Source organism: Melozone crissalis, unplaced genomic scaffold, assembly GCF_028551555.1.
Source record: "Melozone crissalis strain CALT ecotype California unplaced genomic scaffold, PUWL_Pcris_2 ptg000034l_1, whole genome shotgun sequence".
In the NCBI taxonomy this organism is placed as follows: domain Eukaryota; kingdom Metazoa; phylum Chordata; class Aves; order Passeriformes; family Passerellidae; genus Melozone; species Melozone crissalis.
This window is the reverse complement of record NW_026535812.1, coordinates 21572110-21595336: the sequence shown is the minus strand read 5'-3', so window position 1 is coordinate 21595336 and position 23227 is coordinate 21572110. Positions and strand designations below refer to the sequence as shown.

The following is a 23227-nucleotide window of genomic DNA, read 5'->3' as shown; positions in this document are numbered from 1 at the left end:
AAAGATAAGCTCTGCTTTATTAATGATGAGTTTATTGCTGCTAGTCTGCTCTGAGCTTGTACAATGGATCCTACCCCATGTTATAAAGTGGCAAACAGGTTGTTTATGGCAGCCTGGGAAAAAGATGAAGTTGGAATGGTGTAGTGCATCCATGGGACTGGGGATGCTGTTACAGAGCCAGGGAGAGGGAAGGACAAACTCTGGTGTCTCACAGAGCAGTAATAAAAGTGCATCTGTCTTAAAAAGTCACAAACTTTTTTTTCCTCATGACAAACCTTAGTAAGACCAGCCTCTACAGAGAACAGCTTGGAAGAGGCTGCCCAGGGAAGTGGTGGAGACACCAGCCCTGCAGGTACTGAAAAGATGTGTAAATATGGCCATGGTTTAATGGTAGAAATAGAACTGCTCAGTTAGCAGTTGAACCCAGTGGTCTTAATGGCCTTTTCCAACCAAGATTTTTTCTTTCTGTGGATTTCTTACCTGTATTTGAATAGACTCTCGACTCCTGCACCTCTAAAGTTTGGTAACTGGTTATAGAAATTAATTTCCCTAAGTGTAACAAGGGCAAATGAAACTTCAGGTACATGTGACGTGAAGCTTGAAAGTTGGTTTGCTTTCTGCTGCTTGTCTATTTAAGTTTTTTTGCTTGACTGGAATTTTGTCATCTAAAGGATTTGGAAAGTTCACTTGAGCTTCAAGGGTTTAATCAGCTTCATTGGAGCTGTGTGTGCTTGTATCAATAGGGAAATATAAAGAAGCATGACTGTCCCCTTTTTGATTAAATACAAACTTGGCATTAAAAAAAATCAGTCTTCAGGAATTTACTTTATTTAGTTCACCCTGGTTCTTATTATTGGTTCATATATATATCTTGACTTTCCACAGCTTTCTTTGAAGCCCCTTAGTATTACTGCTCATACCTGAAAGCTGTAGTACCAAAGTCAATAGGTGAAATATTAGGAAACTTTAATTAACAAAGACTTGTAACTTATTAATGAGTAACTCCTGTAACTGGTAGGATTGGGGCTGCTGTCTTTTGACTTCACCCAGGGTGGGAAGAGCATCTGTCCTGCTGGCACCATGCCTTGAGCCTTTCAGCCAGCACTCCTGGGTTTGGTGTAGGTTTAAGTGCTGTAGGTTTCCCAATTCATAAGACAAGCTGTTCAATACTTAAGTGCATTTATTGTTATCAAAGACCAATACAATTTATGGAGAATAATTTTCATTTTTCCATTGCCTGAATGATTTGGCTGAGTATGGGAATGAGGTTAGAAGGGTGAGGATTCAGAATTAAAGTGGATACAGACCCCCTGAGTGCTGGGTGACCCCACTGGATTCTCCTTTCTGTATAAACTGAACTTTGTTTCTCCTTCAGTGTATGTTACAAACTGTACCCCACTTCAGACAGGTAGCAAACCCCAAAGATTTTTCCTTTTAAACCATTTAATCAGTAACCTGAGCTTTCCAGCTGCAGCAGGTGGCACATTCAGCACAGCATTTTCTGTCTAAATAGACACCTTTTGGCTTCCCACCCTAAAGAAAGCAACCCTCCAGCACTCTACATTTAGGGTTTTTTCATTCATTGATGGTTTTTTATCATTGGAGATGAAAATCTGATACCTGGAGTGGGAGAGACTTCTTTCCTGGATACCAAAATTACTCAAACACGGAACAATGACTTGACTTTGTGTGCGTGGTTTCTTTATTGCTGGTGAGTTTCAGGTCTTTGTTTAATGTGAGTTCCCGTCTATCTCCAGTTAGGAGAAGCCTTCACAGGTAGCATACTGTCTTCATTTTCATGAAGCAGTTCAGAAAAGCAGATAAATCCTGAAAAATGTACTTAATGCTGTGTGAAAGTGAGGAATGGTGTAATAATATTTTTTCTCTTGATGCTGGAAAGTTATGGCGTGCTGGAGTTTGGGTGGTGGATCTCAGGTTGGTTTTCTTGTTACTAATGTGGTTTAAGCACTTGGATTTTTCAGGTCTTTGTTTAATGTAAATTCCCATCTATCTCCAGTTAGGAGAAGCCTTCACAGGTAGCATACTGTCTTCATTTTCATAAAGCAGTTCAGAAAAACAGATAAATGCTGTAAAATCTACTCAATGCTGTGTGAAAGTGAGGGATGGTGTAATAATAGTTTTTTCTCTTGATGCTGGAAAGTTATGGCATGGTGGAGTTTGGATGGTGGGTTTTGGGTTGGTTTTGTTGTTATTGGCGTGGTTTGAGCGCTTGGATTTTGTGAGCAGGATGACAATGAGGGGCTCAGCTTTCCTCCTCCATGAGAAAGCTCTGGGGCAGCCTTGCAGAGGTGCTGCCCCGTGTGAATGCTGCTCCTGACTCCCAGGGAGGAATGGGAGATCTCTGTGGAGCTCTTTCCCACAATAACACAATGAGCCACTTTGTCAGCCCGGAGTCAGGTTAGCGGGGAATGGCGACAGCAGCCCAGTTTGTGTTGCACAAAGGTGTGCTGAGACCTTGTTGGAAATGGGATTTGGTATGCAGGCTTTTCAAGAGCTGCAGATTGATATGGTAGATAGCCTTTTTTTTGGTATTTTTTTTCTGCCTCGTAGTTTAATTAGGGGTAAAAAAAAAAAATAATCCCCACCCCATTGATTCCACTAGATTCCCCATTGCACAGGAACTCCAGGAGAGATAACCAAGGTCTTTGTGGTATTATTGCAGAGAGATTATTATTTGAGAGAGCAGAGTGGAAGGGGAGGGTATTTATCGACAAATGTTGTGCTTATCAACCTGTAACCATGATTAATACTTTGGCTATTAAATGGAGGAAGAAAGCAAATAGATGAAGCATACCTGTGTCTTATCTGACTTTCACCTTTGTGCAAGAATGTCTCTTTGCATAGAGATTCTGCCTGTGTCCCTGGGCACGTTCCTGGGCTTGCAGCCCTGATCTGGGGGAATTCAGGACTTAATAAAAGTATTATGAGTGTAAAGATGTGCTCTAGTGCAAATGTTTGCAGGATCAGGGCCCAATTTGTAGACAGGTGTAGGTCTGGATTGAAGGGAGTTTCTCCTCCTCACACAAATTGCTTCAAGCAAATAGAAGGTTATTCCAAATGTGTTTAAACTTACTGAAGATCTTGCTAGAGCGTGTGAATTTTAATTGCAAATTGCTTTTGTCAGAAGCAGTGCAGAGTACAGAGAACCTGAAAAGGGTGATCATTTAGTTAGGAAGTGTGCAATTTGTCTCTGCTGTGTAGATTGGCTCCTTGCACTTAGGGGACCAGTTTGTGTGCTGGGTGTCCCAGTTTGTGGAGGGAGGGCTATTGGACCACTGCCATCCTCCTCTCCTTGCCCTGGCAATGGGGCACCACAGCTGGAAGAGCTCTGAGCTTTGCTGACCTGTGGAGAGGCAGATGTCATCAGAGAATCACAAGAGTGGTTTGGGTTTGAAGGAATCTTAAAGCTTCTCATCCCACCCCTTGCCATGGGCAGGGACGCCTTCCACTATCCCAGGCTGCTCCAAGCCCTGTCCAGCCTGGCCTTGGACATTTCCAGGGATCCAGGGACAGTCTGTGCCAGGGCCTCACCACACTCAGAGGGAAGAATTTCTTCCTAATTATATAATCTAGGTCTTCTCCTGACTTGTGATCTGGAAAAGCACAGATATGCTGAGTGTGGTTGGGAGAGTGTGTTGTACAGTTGGCAATTAAACAGCTCCCAGAACTCTCTTAACTCAAATGTCTCTGAGGGTGGACAAGCAGCAACAAATTAGTTTGAAATGTTAATTGCTGCTTGTATTTTTGGAAGTGCATAAAATAATTTCCCTTGAAAAGAGAAAAAAGTTTGAAGTAGTTGCTATTTTAAAGCTGAGTTGTGCCAAAAACAGAACCACCAAAAATATTGGGGAAAAAAGTAATTGGCCACTATTGTGCAAGAGGAGTTAAATTCAGCCTATGGCTGCTTAGAAGAATTAGTGTGAAATAGTGTGAGAAGTGTGCTTGAAAACTTCTCTATTTTTGCAGCTACATCCTTCATGAGTCCCTTTATCCATTGTGATTAATACGGAGGAAGGTGAGGAGAGAAAGGTGTGAGAACAAAGAAGGAAAGGAATATAAATAGCAAATATGACTGACTTAATTTTCAGTTTGAAGAAGCAGCACAGAAAAACCCACATGGTGAGAGTGAGTTGTACACAAGTTGTCTCTGCAGCTTGCTGTAGCTGTGGTGTGTTTGCATGTTTTGGAATTGAGTTTTGAGCAGCAGATGAATTTGCTGCTCTAATATTATTTGCAGAAGTGAGAATGCTGTGGAACCATTGGATTAGCTTGTCTGCCTGTGGCTTTCTGCTCAGCCATATCTAATACAGGCCTAATAAAAATTTTGAAGGTCTGTTTCACCCGTGGTGTATTTTATTCCCTTAAATCTAGTTACACCAGGTTTGCCCATGAATGTGATGGCCCTCAGGCGCTGCACACCCCAGGCATGGGTGGTGCTGGGATGTCGGATTTTCGGCTGTTTAGATGGTCTGGAAAGGCCCGGGATGGCCTTGGGCAGCCCGCGCTCCAAAGGACGAGAAGGGACTTCAGATCTTTTCTCGGTCTCGGTGTTTATTAATTGCTTATCTAAAAGATTTTCTCTTGGCCTGACAGAGTTCTGCTCAGCAGTCAGCCATGGGCACACACTGAGAGCCCCTGGGGCGTCACTTATCTTTATACTCGGAGTTACGTATACAATATTTATCATTTTTCTCCAATACCCTCTACCCTTATTAACCAGTGCACTTTTGGTAAGGACCAATCCCAAAGTGCCAACCTCACCACAGAAGATGGAGGCCAAGAAGAAGAAGGAGAAGGGCACGCCCTAATTCCTCCATCTTACTTCTTTAGACCCCCCTGTACAGAAATCTTAAACCCTGTATCTCACACTCCAATTAACTTATCCCTTCACCATTCACCCCGGTGAAATCCTCCTATCCTCATACTGATGTCGTCTCCCGTGTGGGATCAAAGTCCAGCCACCAGACATTTCTGGCAACATTCCAGGACTCCCGAGCCCCCCAGGGGTGGTCTCGGTCCCCCTGCACCTCAGCCCTGAGAGGCTGAGATCCCACACTGGGAGGAAGCCAAGCTTGCTTTTCCTACACGAGTTTTCACAAGGTTTCCCCCTCGAAAACCAAGGGGGAAAACCCCTAGTGGGGTGAGGTTTTCCTTTGGTAAAAGATTCCTTTGTGTGCCAGGTTGCTTTATTCCAGTCGTTTCGTCAGAGCTATTATCTGCTGATTAGTTGTACTTGCCTTGTGAAATAAGACACTGCTGCATGATGCAGTTTGACCTGATATCCATATTCCTGATGCTCATTTCTGGTACTTGGTTATTCCATTTCTTCTTAAAGTTAAGCTAGGAACAAATTCTTAGTAGTTTTTCTGTTCCTGAATGACAAACATTTCCTATGAGGAGTGTGCAGCTGGTTACAGCACAAATTTGTTGTTCTTTAAGATAGCGGAGTTTCAAGCCTGGAAAATTTGAGGTCAAATTTTAGGTCTAAATAAATGCAAACTACTGAAAATCTTCATATCATTACCCTCTGGATTGCTGCCTTGGGAATCTAACCAGTGTGGGGAAAAAAACAACGTTAACTTTCCTTGATCCTGCACGGAATTGAACACTGCTGATAATTCCATCTTCAGAGATGGAATGTACCACGCACATTGAAATCTGTTGTTGTTTAAAGTAAACTAGAGGGGAATAAACCCACTGATTAATGACAGTGGTTAAGTTTTGAGAGGATGTTTATGCTTTTCAGCTTGCTGGAGATAGGATCCAGCTACTGTGGCCTTTTCTGTGAAATGGCACAGAGAGCAAGCAGCAGGCATTTCACTACCTCTTCATAAAATGCCAGTGGACTGCGTGTATGTATTCCCTCTAATCTGTTTTCTTTTGTCATAACAGATTTTTAGAATTGCATGTATTTCTTCAAAATTGTTATGAAGAAGCCCGGCTGTTTGGATGCTTCCAAATTAATCTACCGTGTCTGTAATTAAACAGAGAAGGAATGTGTTCAGGTTGCAGTGGCGCTGCAGACGGATGTGATTTAACTAAACTAATGAAGGCACATCAGACAAGACAAATTCCAGACTGTTTGTGCCTTGACCAACCATCTGTGCACATACCTCCAGGTACTGCTCATGTCTCAAGAGGCTTTTCTACATGAACAATTATTACCACTCCTCTTTGAATTGGAGTGGCAAGCCATGGCAGGAGTCTCCTGAAAGCAGCTATATTTACCACTCTGCTCTTCAGTGAAAAATAGAATTGTGATATGTATGTTTTAATTAATCCTGAATTTCAGTGTGTGCTGTACAAAGTACAGTAGGAAAATGGGGAAGTGTGTGAGTTTTGGCATCTCTTGCACATGAATTCCAGCATCAGCAGGAATGTGCAGAAGGAGCACTCCTCATTCAGAGCCTTCCTAGTGGGTTGTAGATCCATATTAAATTCTTAGTGTCTGGGAATATGTGTGCACAAATAAGACTGTGTATACACATTCTCCTTGTACTAGCAATTTTTTTTCCTAGTTATTTTTCTTTCTTATTCAAAAGGCTATTCAAAATTACTCTGGACAACCAGCCATTTCTTCAGCTATATAATAACCAGCAGTAACATGATTTGACATGCCAGACTTTGATAGGATTCTTCAATTGCACATATAATGTCCTGGAAAATAGCAAATAATTTCAGGACTGTTTCTCTTTATGGAAGAAGAATAAGATATGCTGCAGGTAATAGCTTCTGGGAATACTCAATGACTTTTTAAATAAAATTCTCATTATGTTTTACTGTCTATCTTTTCCAAAGTGATTTTTTTGTCAAGAAATATTTGAGTCTTGCCTATTTTCAGGGCACGTGTTTCTGAAGATGTATTTGACTTCTCAGTGTGCCAGGTGGGACTCTCTCTGACACAAACCAATGATTCCATATGCATCTTTTCACCATGGTAAAGCCCTTTTAAGCAATTCCTCCTGCCTCTTGTCCTGGTTATAACAACACAAGTGTTTGAGGGTTGGTGCAGTGCAGTGGATGGGGACCCCTCCTGTGTTCACATCAGCTGTGCAGGCCGTGCTGCAGGTTTTGGGCTGGCCATGCTGTCAGGATGTGGTTTGGAGGATGCAGATTATATTATATTATATAATTTATCATACTTCTTACGCAGGTGCAGTTGATCTGGGAAAGCACAAAGCCTAACATTTTAGATTCTATCTTTAACTTTTTCCAGGGCTCCACTATCAATATCACAAATCCTTTTCCTTTTGGGTCAGAGAACTGCCAATTTCTGGGCATCCTCACTGCAGAACCTGGTCTGCCAGAGACAGTGTCTGGATGGGGGGAGGAACAGTTGCCTTGTGGCTGCTGGTCAGCAGGGTACTTATCAACAGACTTTGGCTTTTGATAACACCAGAACTGGCCTGGCTCATGGCTGTAAAGGGCTAAGTGTGTTCCTATAGTACGTGTATTAAAGCAGGGGTAGAGGGGAGTATATTGGACTATGTAACCCTGTGTGTGTGCCATCTGTGTGTGAACTTTGTCATGGGGAAGTGGTAAGGGCTGGTTTGTTTGTTTGTTGTTTTTTTTAGTCTGGAAAGAGAAAATTCTTCCATTTTAAGTTTATACTTGTGTGCGTTTCAAGTATTTTTTTTAATCAAGGCTAGGATTGAAGGTGGGGTAGCTTCTTACTCTTTTTGCAGTGTGTTCTCTTCTATTTAGGCAGAATACCCCTAAATATGCACTGCAGGAGTAAAATGTGTGTTTACCACTGAATTTTAGTTGTATATTAAATAAACCTGGGTATGTGGCTCTACTTAGTATTGAAAACTCTCTGTCCTTGCTGAAGTACAACTTCTGTAATTCCAGATGATTGTGATAAAAAAGCAGAACACTTTGTTCAGGAACTTTTAATGGTCTGCTGCAGGGAAATAAAAATCCAGTCTTTGCAAAGAACAGTCACAGGACTCAATACTCACAACTCCTCTTGCCTCTGCCAGGTTCTCTGCATTCGTCTGCCATAGCTGGAAGAGGTTCTTTGGCTTTGTAGAATACAGAAGGTAGGAAGAAAATCACAGAAAGAAAAATGTTCTTGGCTTCCAGCCCTATAAATAAGCATGGGTGAAGAAGCCTTCTAGGAAAAGTAGGATTGGATATCTTGATGTGGTTCACTCTGCTTTAGGAATTTCAGGAAAACTGACGTAACCTGTTGGGTCACGTTGTTTGACCATACATGGACATTGGGTTTTAGATAGTTACACTTCACTCTTCTGTGTGTTTTAATTTTCTCTCTAGTGCCATGTGCAACTAATTTATGTATTACTAATTCACATATTGAATTAATTTAAGGAAATGGAGTCATCTCAGGGATCAGTAGAAGGCCGCGGTACTGAATTGAAAATCAAGTTTGCAGCAGTAACTTGCAGACATCAAAAGATTTGGAAGTTTTGTTTGGGGACAGAGACTTCAAACTTGGATGGTTGTTTCTTCCTTGCTCCACAGCAAAGTGGAAAGCTGTGATTTCCATATTCCTGGAGGAAGCTAGACAGGGAGATGCAGCCTCTCACTCCTTGTTGGCGTTGTTGTGACCTGTCCCAGCCAAACCCAGGGAATGTAGACGCACAGGAAATATCTTTATAAAATTTAAATATAGTCAGCTTTCTAGACAAAACCCCAAATTTGAGTTAGTACCTGAAAAAAAGGGCTGTGGGTTAGTATTTGGCAGTTCATATTTTAGCTAAGGAAGAATTCTCATATCCTGGAATGTGACCTGGCTCTTTGAGCCGTGTCTGGTGTTTTCTTCTATCGATGTTCCCAATTTGCAGGGAGAAAAAAAATTTTATTCAGACCTCACTTTCTTTGTATTAATCAGCTTTGCATCCCCTGAGGGAGGAGGAGCAGTGGGCTTTAGGAGGGGTGTGAAAGCACAGCTAATAAATCTGTTTTAAGTAGGATGGGTGAACAAATAAGCTCAAGAAGTGTGTGAGGCCCGTGTTTCCAAAGGGTTTGGCTTTGCAGTGATGTCTGCCAGCCTCATGGTAGATGTCCTCACTCTGCCTGGAGAACATCTTTGTGAAATAATGCCAAAATGCCTGCCATGGTTCTGCCTTGTAGCCAGTACTGCTGCTGGTATCATCTCTGGTGGGGTGGTACCAGACCTGACAAATAGAGAAAACCCTTTTTATTTATGTTTTCTTTTTGTTTTCTTCTTTCAAGTGAAGCAAGTGTAGACACGGCTGTAGTGACAAACCATTAATAAAGCAAAAGGAATGTAGCTGCAACACTTTAAATAATGACACGTAGCAAATAAATGTCAACATATCCGTTGTTGTGCCTGGAATGGAAATATTACTTGGAAAATATGTTGCTTCAAGCTACAGTATGGGGTTTTTTTCCTCAAGAAAATAGTATCAGTGTGATGTTTAAACTGTTAAAGCTTGGCTTTTGGATTCAGACTAAATGAACGTGTCATTTGTTTGGAGATTGGGGTTTTGTTTTATATGGGTTTAAAATGGCTTCTGTGAATGTTTTGTTCTTTACGAATGAACTTTAAATGTGAATATATACATTTGCACACAGGACAACTATAGATGCGTAAATAACTGCATGTATAGCCAGAATAGTTGGAGGTACAGCTGGCTATTGACTAAATCAGTCTGTTTCCTGGAAGCTGTTCATTCATGTGCTCTCTGGTGTTCATTATTGGGCTCTTTCAATCCTTTTCTTAATCCCAAGCAGTTAAGAAATGGCTCAAAACCTGACATATTCTCTTTTCCCTTGGTAAGCAAACAGAACCCCCAAAAAGTGAAGTCACACTGCCCCACACCTCCTCCTCCACCCCCAAATCCCAACACCTGTGAATATTGTTGTTGGACTCGGATGTTTCTCAAAATTAAAACCTGAAACTGTGGAGTAATGAGAAGCAAAAGCTTTAGGATGTACCATCCTAACAACAGCTGTGTCCCAGGCTTCTGGAGAGCTTCTGTCCTGTAATTGAGTCTTGGATAAAAGGAGGGATTTAATTTAAAGGTGGATGAAAATACATTGCCTCTGTTTATGTCTTGGTGAAGCGATGATTAGAAAAGTGGTGTTTTCTCACAGATGAGAACAGTGCAAAGAGCTGTGAGAGCTGTGCTAAATTTGGTGCTGAGTTCAATTAAAATGCTGGTCTTGAGCTGTGTGGCTGGAGGTCACATTGCTGGGTTTGCACACCTTCTGGAAAATAAATGTACTTTCAATCTTCTGGTTCCCCTTTGGTGTGAAGGGGCCCATTTGATGACAGTGAAAGGATAAGACACATGTGATTCAGTCTGTGTGGGCACTGCCATCACTTGTAAATCACACAAGTGCTTTTCCTCAGAGCTAGAGGAGCAGCTCTTGGTCAGGCCGGTGTTTCTGAGCATGAGGCTGTGCAGGTGATGGGATTGCAGAGAGCTTTGGAAGAGGTTGATGAAAATGAAGACAGCATATTTCAACTAAAGTAATGATTTAGTTGTTAAACTAAAAAAAAAAAAAAAAAAAAAAAAAAAAAGTCCAACAGTATTTGGGGCCAAGGAGATATAAGATATGCAGCATCCAGCATCCATGGAATGGGATGCTCCAAAGCTGGTGAGGCTGGCTCAGTCCTTCATCCCCTCTGAAGCAACTGAGTTAAACTCTTGGTTTATGACTCTCTAGTTGTGTCCCATGCTCTTTGCCAAAAATTCCTCTTTCTGTTACTCTGGAGTACTCTGATCATCTTGTGCCAGCTGATCACCTATGCTGCCACCTAAGTCACAGCAATTTTTTCTAACTTGAGTTTGGGATGTATATGAAATGGTTCAGGATGACGTTGGGATTCTCTGGCAGGAGGTGTACTAAGGAGGCTGCTCACCCCTGGGCATGTGAGGTTGCTTTGCTTTGGGAGCTGTTGTGCGGAAGTCTAGATAAGCTGTGTGATGAGATCATCCATGTTATTCACTGGAGCTGTGTTATTGCCCCATAAACCAGCATGATGATACCCTTAACACTGAATTAAGGCTTGTTTTTACAGGGCAGCTTCTCGTGGCTTTACTGATGCTCATGTATCGCATCAGTTAGCTGTGAGAGGGGGAGGGTGTGCTGGAAGTGATGTGTGATTTTTCACAAATCCTTACGTGATGTCTTCATTTTCTGTTGCCCTTCCTAGAACGGGGTGTTCAGAACATTGGGATGTGCTGTCCCTCCTGCTCCAGCAGAAGCCTTAATCCTTTTGGGTTGTGATTAAGTGGAAGTCAGGTGTCTGGTCTGTGTTTTGTAGTGGCAGTTCCCACTGTTTACAGGGCCCTAGAAAGAAAATAAAGGTGTTTGGCTTTGAAGTGTGGCTGTTGAGTGAAATTGCTGTAACATCTTAACCCGTGTGGGTAATTCCGAGAGCTGCGGCAGCAAGCAGGATGGTGATTTAAGAACAAAACTCTGTGTCTCAGAACCTGCCTATTTCAGCAATGAAGGCTGAGGTTTATAACTGTGGGAAAGAGTGGAAATCTGGCTAGTTGGTTTTTGGAATTCTTGCATGGAAACTTGACTTTCCGTGCTCTTGATCGAACAGTGAAAACCTCCATTCAGAGCCTTGAGCTCCTGTTGGAAAACCAGGGCTCCTGCTGAAGTTCCTGAATGGCAGAGCGACCTTCTGAAGTGCAGCAGGGTTTCTGCAGGGCTTTTAACTGCTGTTTTTTTCTCTTGCAGGAAGTCTGTTGAGGAAAATTCTCCATGAATGTACGTCACAATGATGATGACCGACCAAATCCCGCTGGAGCTGCCGCCGTTGCTGAACGGGGAGGTGGCCATGATGCCCCACATCGTGAATGGCGATGGATCTCAGCAGGTCAGAAACTGCCTGCCTTAAGTTAACTTATTTCTGGGTCAGCAAGGCATTTTCAGTATGGGGAAGATGGTTTTCTGTAGCACTAGGGAGTGCAGAGTGTTTCCTGGGATGTAGAAATCTGCTTTTCCGCTGAAAAGACTTAAAAAACAATGATTAAGGTGTACCATTAAATTGAATGTGTTTGTTTGCATGTGTGTTCATTGAAGTAAAAATAGTGGAATTGAAACAGTGGCTATAAATGCTGCATATTTGAGGGCTTTGCAGGAAGTTAGTCTTATGATTTACTTGTGCTCACTCTTGTCCAGACATCTTACTAGCCTTTGTGGTGAGATTTTAAGATTTTAAAAATGCTGATCTGAGAAAAAAATGAAACTAAGAAAATAAGTGGAGAATAGCAGTGATGTCTGCTATTCTTTGCTTACCTCACTATACCTTTCCCAGCAGGCCTGTGTGCTACCCTGTGCTTCATTAAAAGAAGCAGGTGTGAATTTTGAGTGGGTTTTTGAACAAAGGCAACTTTACAGTTTGCTTTTATTTTTTTTTTCTGGGAGATGCTCTCTAATAAGCTTGATCAGAACTTGGTGGAATGATCATAAGACCACAGCAATGCCCTCATGTCACCATATAGCCTGGAGGTTCAAGCTGGCTGGGTGGAACATTCCCAAAAATGTCATCTGGGGTCAAGGAGTCTCTTTGGAGAACATCTGTCTACCCTGGCAATATTTTTGTGCTGCTCAATTTGGTTCTCCCCTTAACATAAGAAATTTCAGCCAAGTATTGTAACAAAGGTAGAAGCAAGCTGTCCTTCTTGAATCAATATAAGAGGTCATTTTGTTACTTCTTGTTCCCTGGATCATTTGTTCCTCCTGCCAAGCTGTGTTTTGAGTTAGACCAACCTCAAGAGGAAGAATAATTTCTGCTTTCCTGCTGAGCTTCTAAGTATTTTTAGTTATCTGAAATCTCATTATGATGTAGACTTTCATTGTTGTGATTAGTTTGGTTTTTAAGTCATTTTTGCCAAGTGTGCTTTGATTTGAAAAAAACCAGAAAGGAATGCTTTCAGTGGCTGTATTTACCAAATCCAATATTATTACATTTAGATGAAGGAACAATCTTATTCGTACTAGAAAGGATAATTGTTCTTTAAGTACACACTTTCCTCCTTGCTGGAAACCACTTGCCAGGTCAGACTGTCCTGTCAGTGTGTCCTTCTGTGTTCCAAAAAGAATAAGTGAAATCTTCTGAGCCCTGCTTTGAGATGATGCTCTAAGCCCAATCTTTCCATTTCCCCATCTTTGATGATTCAGCAGCCTGGCTTGGCAGATGCCTCTGTTGCCTTTAAAGTAGTTTCTCAGCTAATGTTTTGCATTAAAAAGAGTTGCAGGTGCACTGGAAGCAGATTGCTTCTTGCTTTTGCTGTGTTATGCAAGCACCACTCAGTAGAACAGTTCTGGGCTGGGTCCCTCTTCTGTGTGTTTGCTGGATGATGCTCTTGGATCTCATCTCCTTATCTCCTGAAGTACCTGTAGCTGAAATACCAGTTTTCCATCAGACTTTTTTAGATTCTAGTCTGGATGTGCCCTTCTCTGTTGCAAAGCTTAACTACCTCTACACTTTGTCATTTTCATCCTACTCCTGAAGCTTTAGCTGATGTCTTTGCTTTTTAAAAGTACAGTTCTAGAGATGGAATGAAGTTGGAATAAATGCTTTGTTTGATCTTTGCAAATGAACTATGTTAATTGCTCTTAACGTGGTTGTAATGTGGAAACAAGTGATTGTTGAAAGAGATTTATTTTAGGGACTTGTGAGGTGGGAAGAGGCTTCAGGACAGATTCGCACAGGGACGACTTCCTTAAGAAAGATGGTTTGTATGACTCCATAAATAGGTTCTAGCTTTAGGAGGACACCCATTTACAGGGTGTAATTACAGTCTCCATTAGGAGCTGGTGGTGAGAAGGCATCCTAGCAGAGCTGGGGGAGGATGAGGAGTGTGGGGTTTTGCAGGCTGCAGGTAGGTCAGTGCCCCATGCTTTGGGGCTGACAGAATGGAGGTTCTGATGGAGAATGGAGGCTCTGGGCACCCTGAAAGTTGCTCACCCTCGTGTGTTACTGGATTTGTGGAGCCTCAGCTGTGCCAGCACCACAGAGCTGCATCAGGAGCTGTGCCTGGAAATGCTGAGCTCCAGGGAAAAGCCTTTCCTCAAAGGACCCGTTCTTACACACAGAATAAGGCAGACTGGGGCTGGTGAAACACCTTGGCCTTGCCAGCAGCCAGCTGGAGAGTGATGCAAAAGGCAAATCTGCCGGTGAACAGGCCTGCAGTGTAAGGCAATTGCAGGGAAACATTCCCTTTCTTTATCTTGCTGAGAGTGAGGGCTGCAGAGCTGCACAAGGAAGGGCGAGGAATGTCTCTGCCTGCTTGACAGTAATCCCTCTCCTCTAGACTACCCAAAATGGCATTTCTAATACTGACTGGTTTTTTTTTTTTTTTAGTTTCCCACACTTTATTTCCACCACTGCCAACTGTGTTTAATGCTTTCATGTTGCTTCCAGAGCTGTTTCTGCTTCTAATCCACTTGTAACTCCTTAGGGGATTCAGGGAGCAATAATTAACCTTTTGGTCCAAGAATTTCAATGGTTTCCTGTAGGTACTCCACTACAAGCTTTAAAAAGCTTGGAGTATAAAGTGGAGGGGCAGCTAGCTGTGCTACAGCACATCTGTACAGAATGTTGGGCTAATTAATGGGGAAGTTTTATTTCAGCTTGGTTCACTCATTGCACCTGCAGAGGTGCAGCAGGTTTTCTGCTTGCCTGCTCTTTGTGCCCTGTAGTTTCACCACTTGGCTTGAGCTTAGGCACTGTGCATAGTGCTGTGTGTGCTTGTTCTTGTCTTTTAGGGTCACAGGCTTTAAATGAGGGAGTCAAGAGTACAGCTGAATGAGGAACAAGATTTGGTGCTTTCCTGTGCACCTTGCAAACAGCTGAGAGCACTTTCGCTGCGTTTTGTACTGACCCACAGCATCTCAGCTGAGTGAATGAACTTGCTGCCAAAATTTAGTTACTTCTTTGTGGTTTCTCGATTTATTAATTTATTTTATTTTTACAGCTTCTTTGGTGTGTGTGTTTTAAGGTTGGATAAATCAGGAGGTTCAGGATCTGCCACTTGTGGGTTTTGCTGTGAAGAGCACTCATGGTAAACTGACTGAATTGCTTCATTAATACCTCTATTTTTTGTCCAGTCGAAAAAAAATTTCAGACATAATTGAAGTATTCATTTTTAAAAATCAGCTTTATTGTTTAAGATGTAGCATGTTCCCTGATTTTTCTTACTGAAGAGATGCTGGAAGTGTTTAGCCTACCTGTTGTGTGTGACTGAGAGATGGGTTCCTGAGAAGAGTATTGCACACAGAATGCTGTGACTTCCCTGGTCCTTCCTGTGGGATGCACCTGGAAATTTATTGGGGCACAGTCTTTTAAAGTAGATAATGGAATGGATACAAGTGATTGCTTTGTTTATTTTCTTTTCCCAAAAGATGCAATGCATTCCATAAGTTATGTGCCGTAGAAACTGTAATTACAATAACTGTTAATGGTTTCAAGCATTTGTGAGGAACCTGTGGCTGGATCCCAGGTGTTGCCTGTGATGTTGTGATGGGGAGCTGTATGAAGCATGATATATCTCATGGAAGGGAAAATTCTCCACACGGGAAAATGTTTAATTTGGAGATTGAATAAGCCCTGCAAGCTGCTCTTTGGCCTTAGTGAGGAAAATGTTCTTGTAAGGGGGAAATACTTTAGGAGAGCTCTGGGGCTGAATTGCATCACATGGATTCAGGTGAATGTCATCAGTCTCACTGTGAGAGGCCACAGAGCAGGTGGGGGATGAGGGCCTGCCTTGAGTGTTAATTTTCTGCTGTGGGCTCAAAATCTTGCATAAGTAAATGAGTAGTGTACAAAAGAGATAGTAGTGTATGCCCTTGGTCCTTATCAGGTGGCATTTTCCCTTTGTATAAGTGTTTCCCCGAACTATTTGTAGTTTTATATCATGGGTTGGTTTGGATAGAAGGGACATTAAAGCCCATCTCTTTCCATCCCCTGCCATGGTGGGGACACCTTCCACTATCCTAGGCTGCTCCAAGCCCTGTCCATCTTGTCCATGGACACTTCCAGGGATCCAGGGGCAGCCACAGCTTCTCTGTTCCAGGGCCTCCCCACCGTCTTAGTAAAGAAATTTCTTCCTGATATCCAATCCAAAACTTCCCATAGTCAGTTTATTTATTTGTGAACCTGAGCTTATGCCTGCGTTGGCTTTGTGGGCGCTTCTTTAGCCTCTTCCCCTGGCCATGAGAGATGGATGTTGGGAGCAAGGGAGGCACGAGTGACACGTGCTTGGCTTGTCGTGCAAACTTAGTCTGGACATATTCTGTGGGATTACAAATATTTATAGTAGCTATGCAACTCAGTAACATTCATCACCCAACAAACATGACTTTCAGCAAAATAGAATGACATTCTTAAATGCAAAATAAGTGCAAAAAGAGCTTTATGGAGATAACAAGCTTTCTCTGAGGATGCAGCAGGTATAGCTGGGCCTCAGCACCAAGTGGATTAAACTGCTGAGTTAAACATCAGAGTACTTTTTAGGAGAAAGAAAAATCCTTTGGGATTGTGCTGCTGACGCCCAGCTGTCCTGTGCTCCAGCTTTTTGGATGGGAGGAGGCCAAGGACTGGAAGTGGGCTGGGGTGACCTTGGACATGAGACCACACCCTGAGATGCTGCCAGCCAGCAGTGAGGGCTCCAAGTGACCCTTCAAGTTAATCTCCTCTATTGCCATCTCATAATTGTGCATACTGGGGATGATGAATATTGGAAGAGGCATAGCACAATTAAAGATCATCTGGGTTTGTTTTCATTAAAATGGAGATGTTATCTTTACACTTTTTTTATTGCTTTCCTCAGATTTTTTAATTAAAAGCTTTAGAAACGAGGCTTCTCCTTCACCCTTGTGTGAAAGGAAAGGGGGGAAACTGTGTTCCAGGCTGCAGAATATGGTTTTGTTGTTTATGAGGAGTTGGGGAAAAATAAATCAGGGAATTAGTTTTATATACTTAGTGTGTATAAACAAAAGAAGTTGCAGTGTGCCTTGGCATTATTTGTCCCAGGCAACTGGGACAAGTCAGGGGTGTTGGCTGGAAGGTGCCCTATATATAAAATACTCAACATGTGCTGGCTTTAATGGTTTGGCCTCATTCCTGCATCTCTTTGGTCAGTGCTGTGCCTCTGTGAGCTCTGGGGGCTGTGTGCAGCATGGGGGGACTGGGTGATGGGATGGGTTGTGGGGAGCACCCCAGTACTCCAGTTTTGGGAAAAGAGGAGCTGGGGATGGGTTGCAGCCTCTGGAAGGATGGTGCCTGAGGAGCATGGTTGCTGCTCCCGGGTCTGAGCCACTTTGGTTTCATGTCCTGCCTTTGTGCCCAGCCCTTGCTCCGCTGTTGACCCACGTCAGTCGCACCTTGGCGATTCCTGTTTGCTCTTGATATTGCTGCCTTCCCCCAGCAACAGCCTGGAAATGTTTTCTTGGCCTCCAAAGGTGGCTGATTTGAGCATCTGTCAGTAAGGAGTTATTTCCATATCTATAACAGTTTAATAGAAGCTATTGTAGATAAGTGCCACGCTCTGCCCACAGGCTCTGACGGGGGGACAAAGCTGTGTGGCTGCTGCTCTACAGGAAACAAATTTGTTACTGGAACAATTTGTTTGTCTTTAAAGCCCCTTAAGGATGATGCTGCTTCATTTTGACCATCAAAAGCAACAGCTGTGAATGGGAATATCACCTTTTTTAATGCAGAACCACAAGGAATTATTGTAAAGGGACAACTGCAGGTGTGCTGATGTGGACAGTTGTGCTGGTGATGGACTCCTGGGACAGGAATCTGTAAATTTTCTGATAACTCTGGGGTAGGCACATACCTTAAGTAGGGAGAGGAATCTGTCTGTCCTGCTTTAGGGAAAGGATGCAGCTTTACATGCATAGGGCATCAGTCTTGAGTAGAGTCTGTGTTTTGAGGAGCTGGACCAAGTTCTTCCAAGTTGTAAAGGTCTGTAAGGGCTTCTGATTTATGTTAATCCAATTTGTTTGTAAATAACCAGCCTTAGGGCTGTTGGTTTAGACAAATGTTGGTTTAATGCAAATGAGCTGATGAAATATTTCTGATTCTTGGCCTCTTTGAGTTCTGCTTTCTTGTTGATTGGCTGTTTTGGGTTTTTTTATTAAGCTGGATGACATTGCTTTGCTCTGCACATGTTTTGACCTGCTGCCCATGTCCTGTGGTGGATAATTCACGCCTATTCATAGCAGAAGAGCACTTAAATGCTGTCACTTAAATGTTGATTGTTTGGAGATTAGGGATGGAATGGCTTTGTGCCTTTTATCTTTTCTGAACCATTTATTGTGCTGTGTGCTGGACCAGATCCACTCTGATCAGTGCTCCCTGAGAAATGATTGTTCCAGACAACATAATGGCTTTCATGTGTCATTTTCTGATTTCCAGCTTGAGCTTTAAAAATGTTGGTGAAATAATGGGTTTCTGTAGGATTACTGTAATTCAAAAGGTCATCTAGGTAATAATTATCTTATGCATTTGGCTTAAGGAATTCAGAAACACAACATGAATTCAAAATCTCTCTTTGCAGATGGAATGATTGAATTATGTATGCAGATGTCCCAGAATATAAAGACCAGACCTAAATTTAGAGAGAGCTTTCACAAAAAAAATGTAGATTAATTTTGGTACAAATTGAAAATTTAGTGTATATCTTGATTGAACTTCTGACAAAGCAGTTAGCAGAAGTGTGTTTAAAGTATTTTAGTGAAAGCTTCATGAGCAGCAAGGTGGGATAAATGGTCTCTAGTCCTCAGTGACACTATCTATTTAAGAAAGGATTCAAAATCGCAGGTTTTAAACCCATTGTTCCAGATACCTGCAAATTTATAAAGATGATACAACATACTGTGAACTGGACTATTTTGGTGCTTCGTGGTCCTTGTGTTATCCCATCATCTGGATTCAGCAATGGGAGAGTGGGATGATAGTTTTATTATTTTTAAAAAGATGATATTTGTTAATAAATAGTTTATTACTGGTTCTGTGTGCAACTGTTAACTATGTGTGTGCCTGTGGGTTTTGGTTAACTGAGATCTGTTACATGCAAGACTGAAATATAAATTGTTGAAAACATAATGGATCAAATCTCCAGAGCAAAAAACTTGTATTCCTGTGAACTTGCAACCCTGTTATGGGTTGGTGCTGCATGCTGGAGTTTGTGAACTCTCTGTTCTCATGTGCCAGTGGTCTGAAGGTTTATGTCCTTAGCTACCAGCATCTGGCCAAGTTAGGCACACACCAAGATTTTGGTGTGGGACTCAAAGCCATAATTCTCACCTGTATGCAATTAGCTACATCTTCATTTCAGCTCCTAAAATGCAGGTGGGTTTCAGATCTCTGCCTGCTCCTGCAGTCTGGGGTGTGATTGTGCCAGGCTGTGCCCTCCCTGCTTCCCCACCCCTTTCAGAAAAGCGATAGCACAGTCACTGTTTCTGGGAGATTTCAATTTTTGGACATCACAGTGAAACAAATGTTTATTTTTCTTTCTGCAGGTCTTTTTGGTTCAAGTTAATCCAGGTGAAACCTTTACAATAAGGGCTGAGGATGGAACCCTCCAGTGCATCCAAGGTAAGAGGATGCACCAACACGTGGATATCATTGCTTTGCTTTATGGAATACCTGTTCTGCCCTCTCTCCAAAAATGTGGTTTGCAGCTCTCAGAATGCACTGAAGCACTGGGGAGTGAGAACTGCAGACGTGGCTGCTCTCTGTATTCTAGGAGCTCAGCATCTCAGAATGAGTCATGCATTTCTTGGAAGTCCGGGAGGATTTCTCCCTTCTGTTATTTATCAGGCCCATCTTGCAGCCTCTTTGCATCTTCTCTGTGACACCCCCTCCATTTACGCACTGGAGGAGTGGGTGGTTCTTGCCTGAAGTTCCATCCCCATGGAAATGATGAATTAATAGTTGTTTGAGATAGACGTTACAGAAGCTTCCCTGAACACCATCCAGGGTTATTTGGTCTTGATGAGCAATAATAACAGCAATTTAAAGCTGCTTGTTGAGATTTATAGCCAACATGCTGTGTGGTAAGAAATTGGTCCATGTGGCAATTAACAGGGGAATAAAGCTGGCTACTCCTTTTATTTGAGAAGAATGCTTTATTCTGGCTTAGTACATGAAAGATTTCCATTACAAATATAATTATGACCCCATTTATTTATAATATTGTCCATACTCAAAGTGGTGTTCAGACAGTGTATTTAAATGAAGGCAACTTGAAGCCTCATGGTTCTGTATTCCCAGTAATTTAACGTGTTTGTGCCAGTGGGACTTGTTTGGTACTCATCAGCAGTCTTTCATAAAATTGATTTAGAATTTCTAGCATAACATTGTCTCCTTTTATTTGCTATAGCTGCAGAATTGACTGCCAAAGCTCATGTTTATTTGTATACACCCTTTCAGTTTGGCCTGAAAATTCTTGATATTATTTTCAAGCTAAAGATTCTGATTCGACTTTATTGTAAAATCTTTTTATTGCTGAACTAAGTACATGCTTCAGACGCAGGAAAACACCTGACTGTGGTGTTGGTGTGGTTTTTTTTTTCTTTTGGTAAAGCAGCTCTTACCATGCAGTTGTGGAACTTGATAGTGATCTATTGCAGAAGATCTGTTGTAATCAGCCTGCAAATATACTAAGATTTGGATTTGTGACAGTTCTGGTTTTGTGCCCTGAGGTTGTTATAGAAGACAGGCTTATTTTGCGTTTAGTGTTTTTGGAAATTACACACCCCCTTGCTCCACAAAACTTAGTGTCTTTTTTTTTTTTCCCCTGTGACAGAGTTTTTGGTATGTTTAAAGGTTATGGAGTTTTTGGTATGTTTAAAGGTTATGGAGTTTTTGGTATGTTTAAAGGTTATAGATGTTTGGTATGTTTAAAGGTGAATGTATTCCCTGTACATAGGGCAGCACCCAGACAATAACGTTGCATTTTCCAATGCTCCCACACTGCTCTATGATTAGCAGGATAAGGAATAATTTTAGCACTCTGTTAAGGCAGCATGAAAGTCTCTTTTTGGGCAGTGCCTCTCAGCTGGTAGCTCCCTGTGGAATAGATGATACTTGCTTTTTCCTTACTGCCACGTACTCAGGGTTATGACATCAGATGTGCTGCTGGATATTCAGAGTGTGAAGGATGGCTTTATTACAATTGGGTGATTCTCCTGAGTGCAGGGAGTGAACACTGTTAATAAAAACTGGAGATGTCAGGCCTGGTAACACTGAATTCTTCAAGATATACGAAAGCTCTTTCCATGTGACTGTTCTGCAGGGACAGCTAACTTTGCTTATGCAGAATAATTTATTTTTTTTTTTACTTTTTCGCGTAAGACTTTTTGAGCAGTATGGAATCTTCACATTGTTCTCCTGGAGCCAGTTCTGGAAGCCCTGTGAGCCCAACTTTGTGTCCAGAACCCTGTTTGGCTCCACAGCTGTGGTGTATCTGGTGATGATGTGCTTCATAATCTTGAGGCAAAAACAGCAGAGGAGTTGATGACTTGGTGAATCTTCATTTGTCTTACCAAGGTTGGAAGAAAGACACTTGCATGAGTAAAACCTCTGTGGAATATCCTCTGTTTTAAACACCCTGAAGTGTAATTAGGCACTAATTGAGTAATCACTGTTTTAAGCCAGAAAGAACAGATGCACATTTGAATGTTTCTGACGTTTTGGAGTGGTGGAGAAATCTCAAATACAAAAACTTCTTCCAGATCCTCGAGGCTGCAGCAGTAAGACAATCAGTGAAAACTTAAAAAAATAACAACCCCTAAATAATAAAAAACAGGAATAGATATGTGTTTTTAGCTGAGGAGGCAAGGTGTTGCAGCAAGTGCTCTCTTCATTACTTACTTATTTTGTTTGCATATAATTGAGGGTGACTTTTAAAAGACAATGATTTATAAGCCCTGTAGATCCTGGTGTGGACCTGGATTAGGCAGCTCTTGGAGATGATGGTGGCTGGGAGAAATTCAGCTGGTCAGTGGGCATGGAGAGGGTCTGTGATTTCCTTGAGAAGACCGATTTAAAGAGAAAATAAATAAAAAACCCCACAATAAATCTGGTCTTCTGGAGAAATCCAGCCCTTGAGTGCGCAGCCCGCGTGGGGAGTTGTTTAGGGAAGCATCTGAGCAGTTCCAGGTGCTCTCAGCAGGAGTTGTGTTGTTGTCTGACTCCCTCAGGATTTGCCTTCTCCATCCCGTGTGATGGCAGAGATGCTGTGCTGTGTGACTTTTGTAGCCTTTATATCAACAGCCAGACAAAGGAATAAAGAAAAGGAATGTCGGGGACTAACTGAGATTAATTTTTTAATAGTTGCTGGAAGCTGAACCAACACCTGGGGCTGCCTGCGTGGATGGGAGGCACGAGGTGCTGCCCAGCTGGGCTGTGCAACACCCCGGGCCTTGCTGCGTGTTGGGGCTGCCCACCTGGCCTGTGGCATGGGGTGGAAACATAAAGCACATCCTTTATTCATGTGTGATTCCAGTCTTTGTTCCTTTCAGTCCGTGGGGGCGTTAATGACAAATCTCTGGTGTGCTTCCTTTGGGATTTCCCTGCAAACACCCAGAATGAGCTGGGGGCTCTGCCTGCAAAGCTGCTCCTCTGGGAGGGTTCAGGGGAGGTTTAGGATCTCCATTCTGTGCCTTTGCAAGATGGAACATGTGCATGTGCTCTGTCATCAGTATTTTGAAAGCCGCTCTTTACACAAAGTTTGACAGGTATTAAATACTTCATAAATGTGTCGATACTTTAAATGCTTCATTTCCTTTTTGCATATTCCCGTTTTATTTGTCAAAAAATCAGGGCTTGGCTGTTGCTAACTCTGCAAGAAAAGGATAAGGGCAGGGCATATCCTCAACCATTTCTTTACTCAGCTGTTAACTGTGGGCCTTGTATTTCCTTTGTATGAAAGATTGCTTCTAGCTAGTGCTTTGTGGTAACCACAATAAATGAAATATGGAGCAGGGTGAGAGCCTGGATCTGGTAGGAATTGAAACAGACCCCTGAATTAAAAAAAAAAAAAAATTATTCTGCTTTTTAAATTTCAAAATAAATAGATCTCATGTGAAACTGACATGTTCAGGAAACTCACATTTCCCTAGTGGCTGATTAAATATGAGTTTTTTAGCCAATATCTTAAGATCTTTGGTAGGAACTTCTGTTGCTGCCTGAGAGTTTTGTCATTCACACTTGAAAAATTCAGTGTTTGTGCATAGTTTG

General features: G+C 42.2%; 1 protein-coding gene across 1 annotated transcript in view; it reads left to right on the top strand.

Annotated features, from left to right (window-relative positions):
* Positions 1–23227, top strand: part of FNDC3B (fibronectin type III domain containing 3B) — a 185059-nt gene that overhangs the window by 25866 nt on the left and 135966 nt on the right. Inside the window, exons 2-3 of the mRNA XM_054282594.1 lie at positions 11707–11845; positions 19504–19579. Coding sequence (XP_054138569.1) covers positions 11735–11845; positions 19504–19579 — 187 coding nt within the window. The 5' untranslated portion in view covers positions 11707–11734. The remainder of the gene's footprint in view (positions 1–11706; positions 11846–19503; positions 19580–23227) is intronic.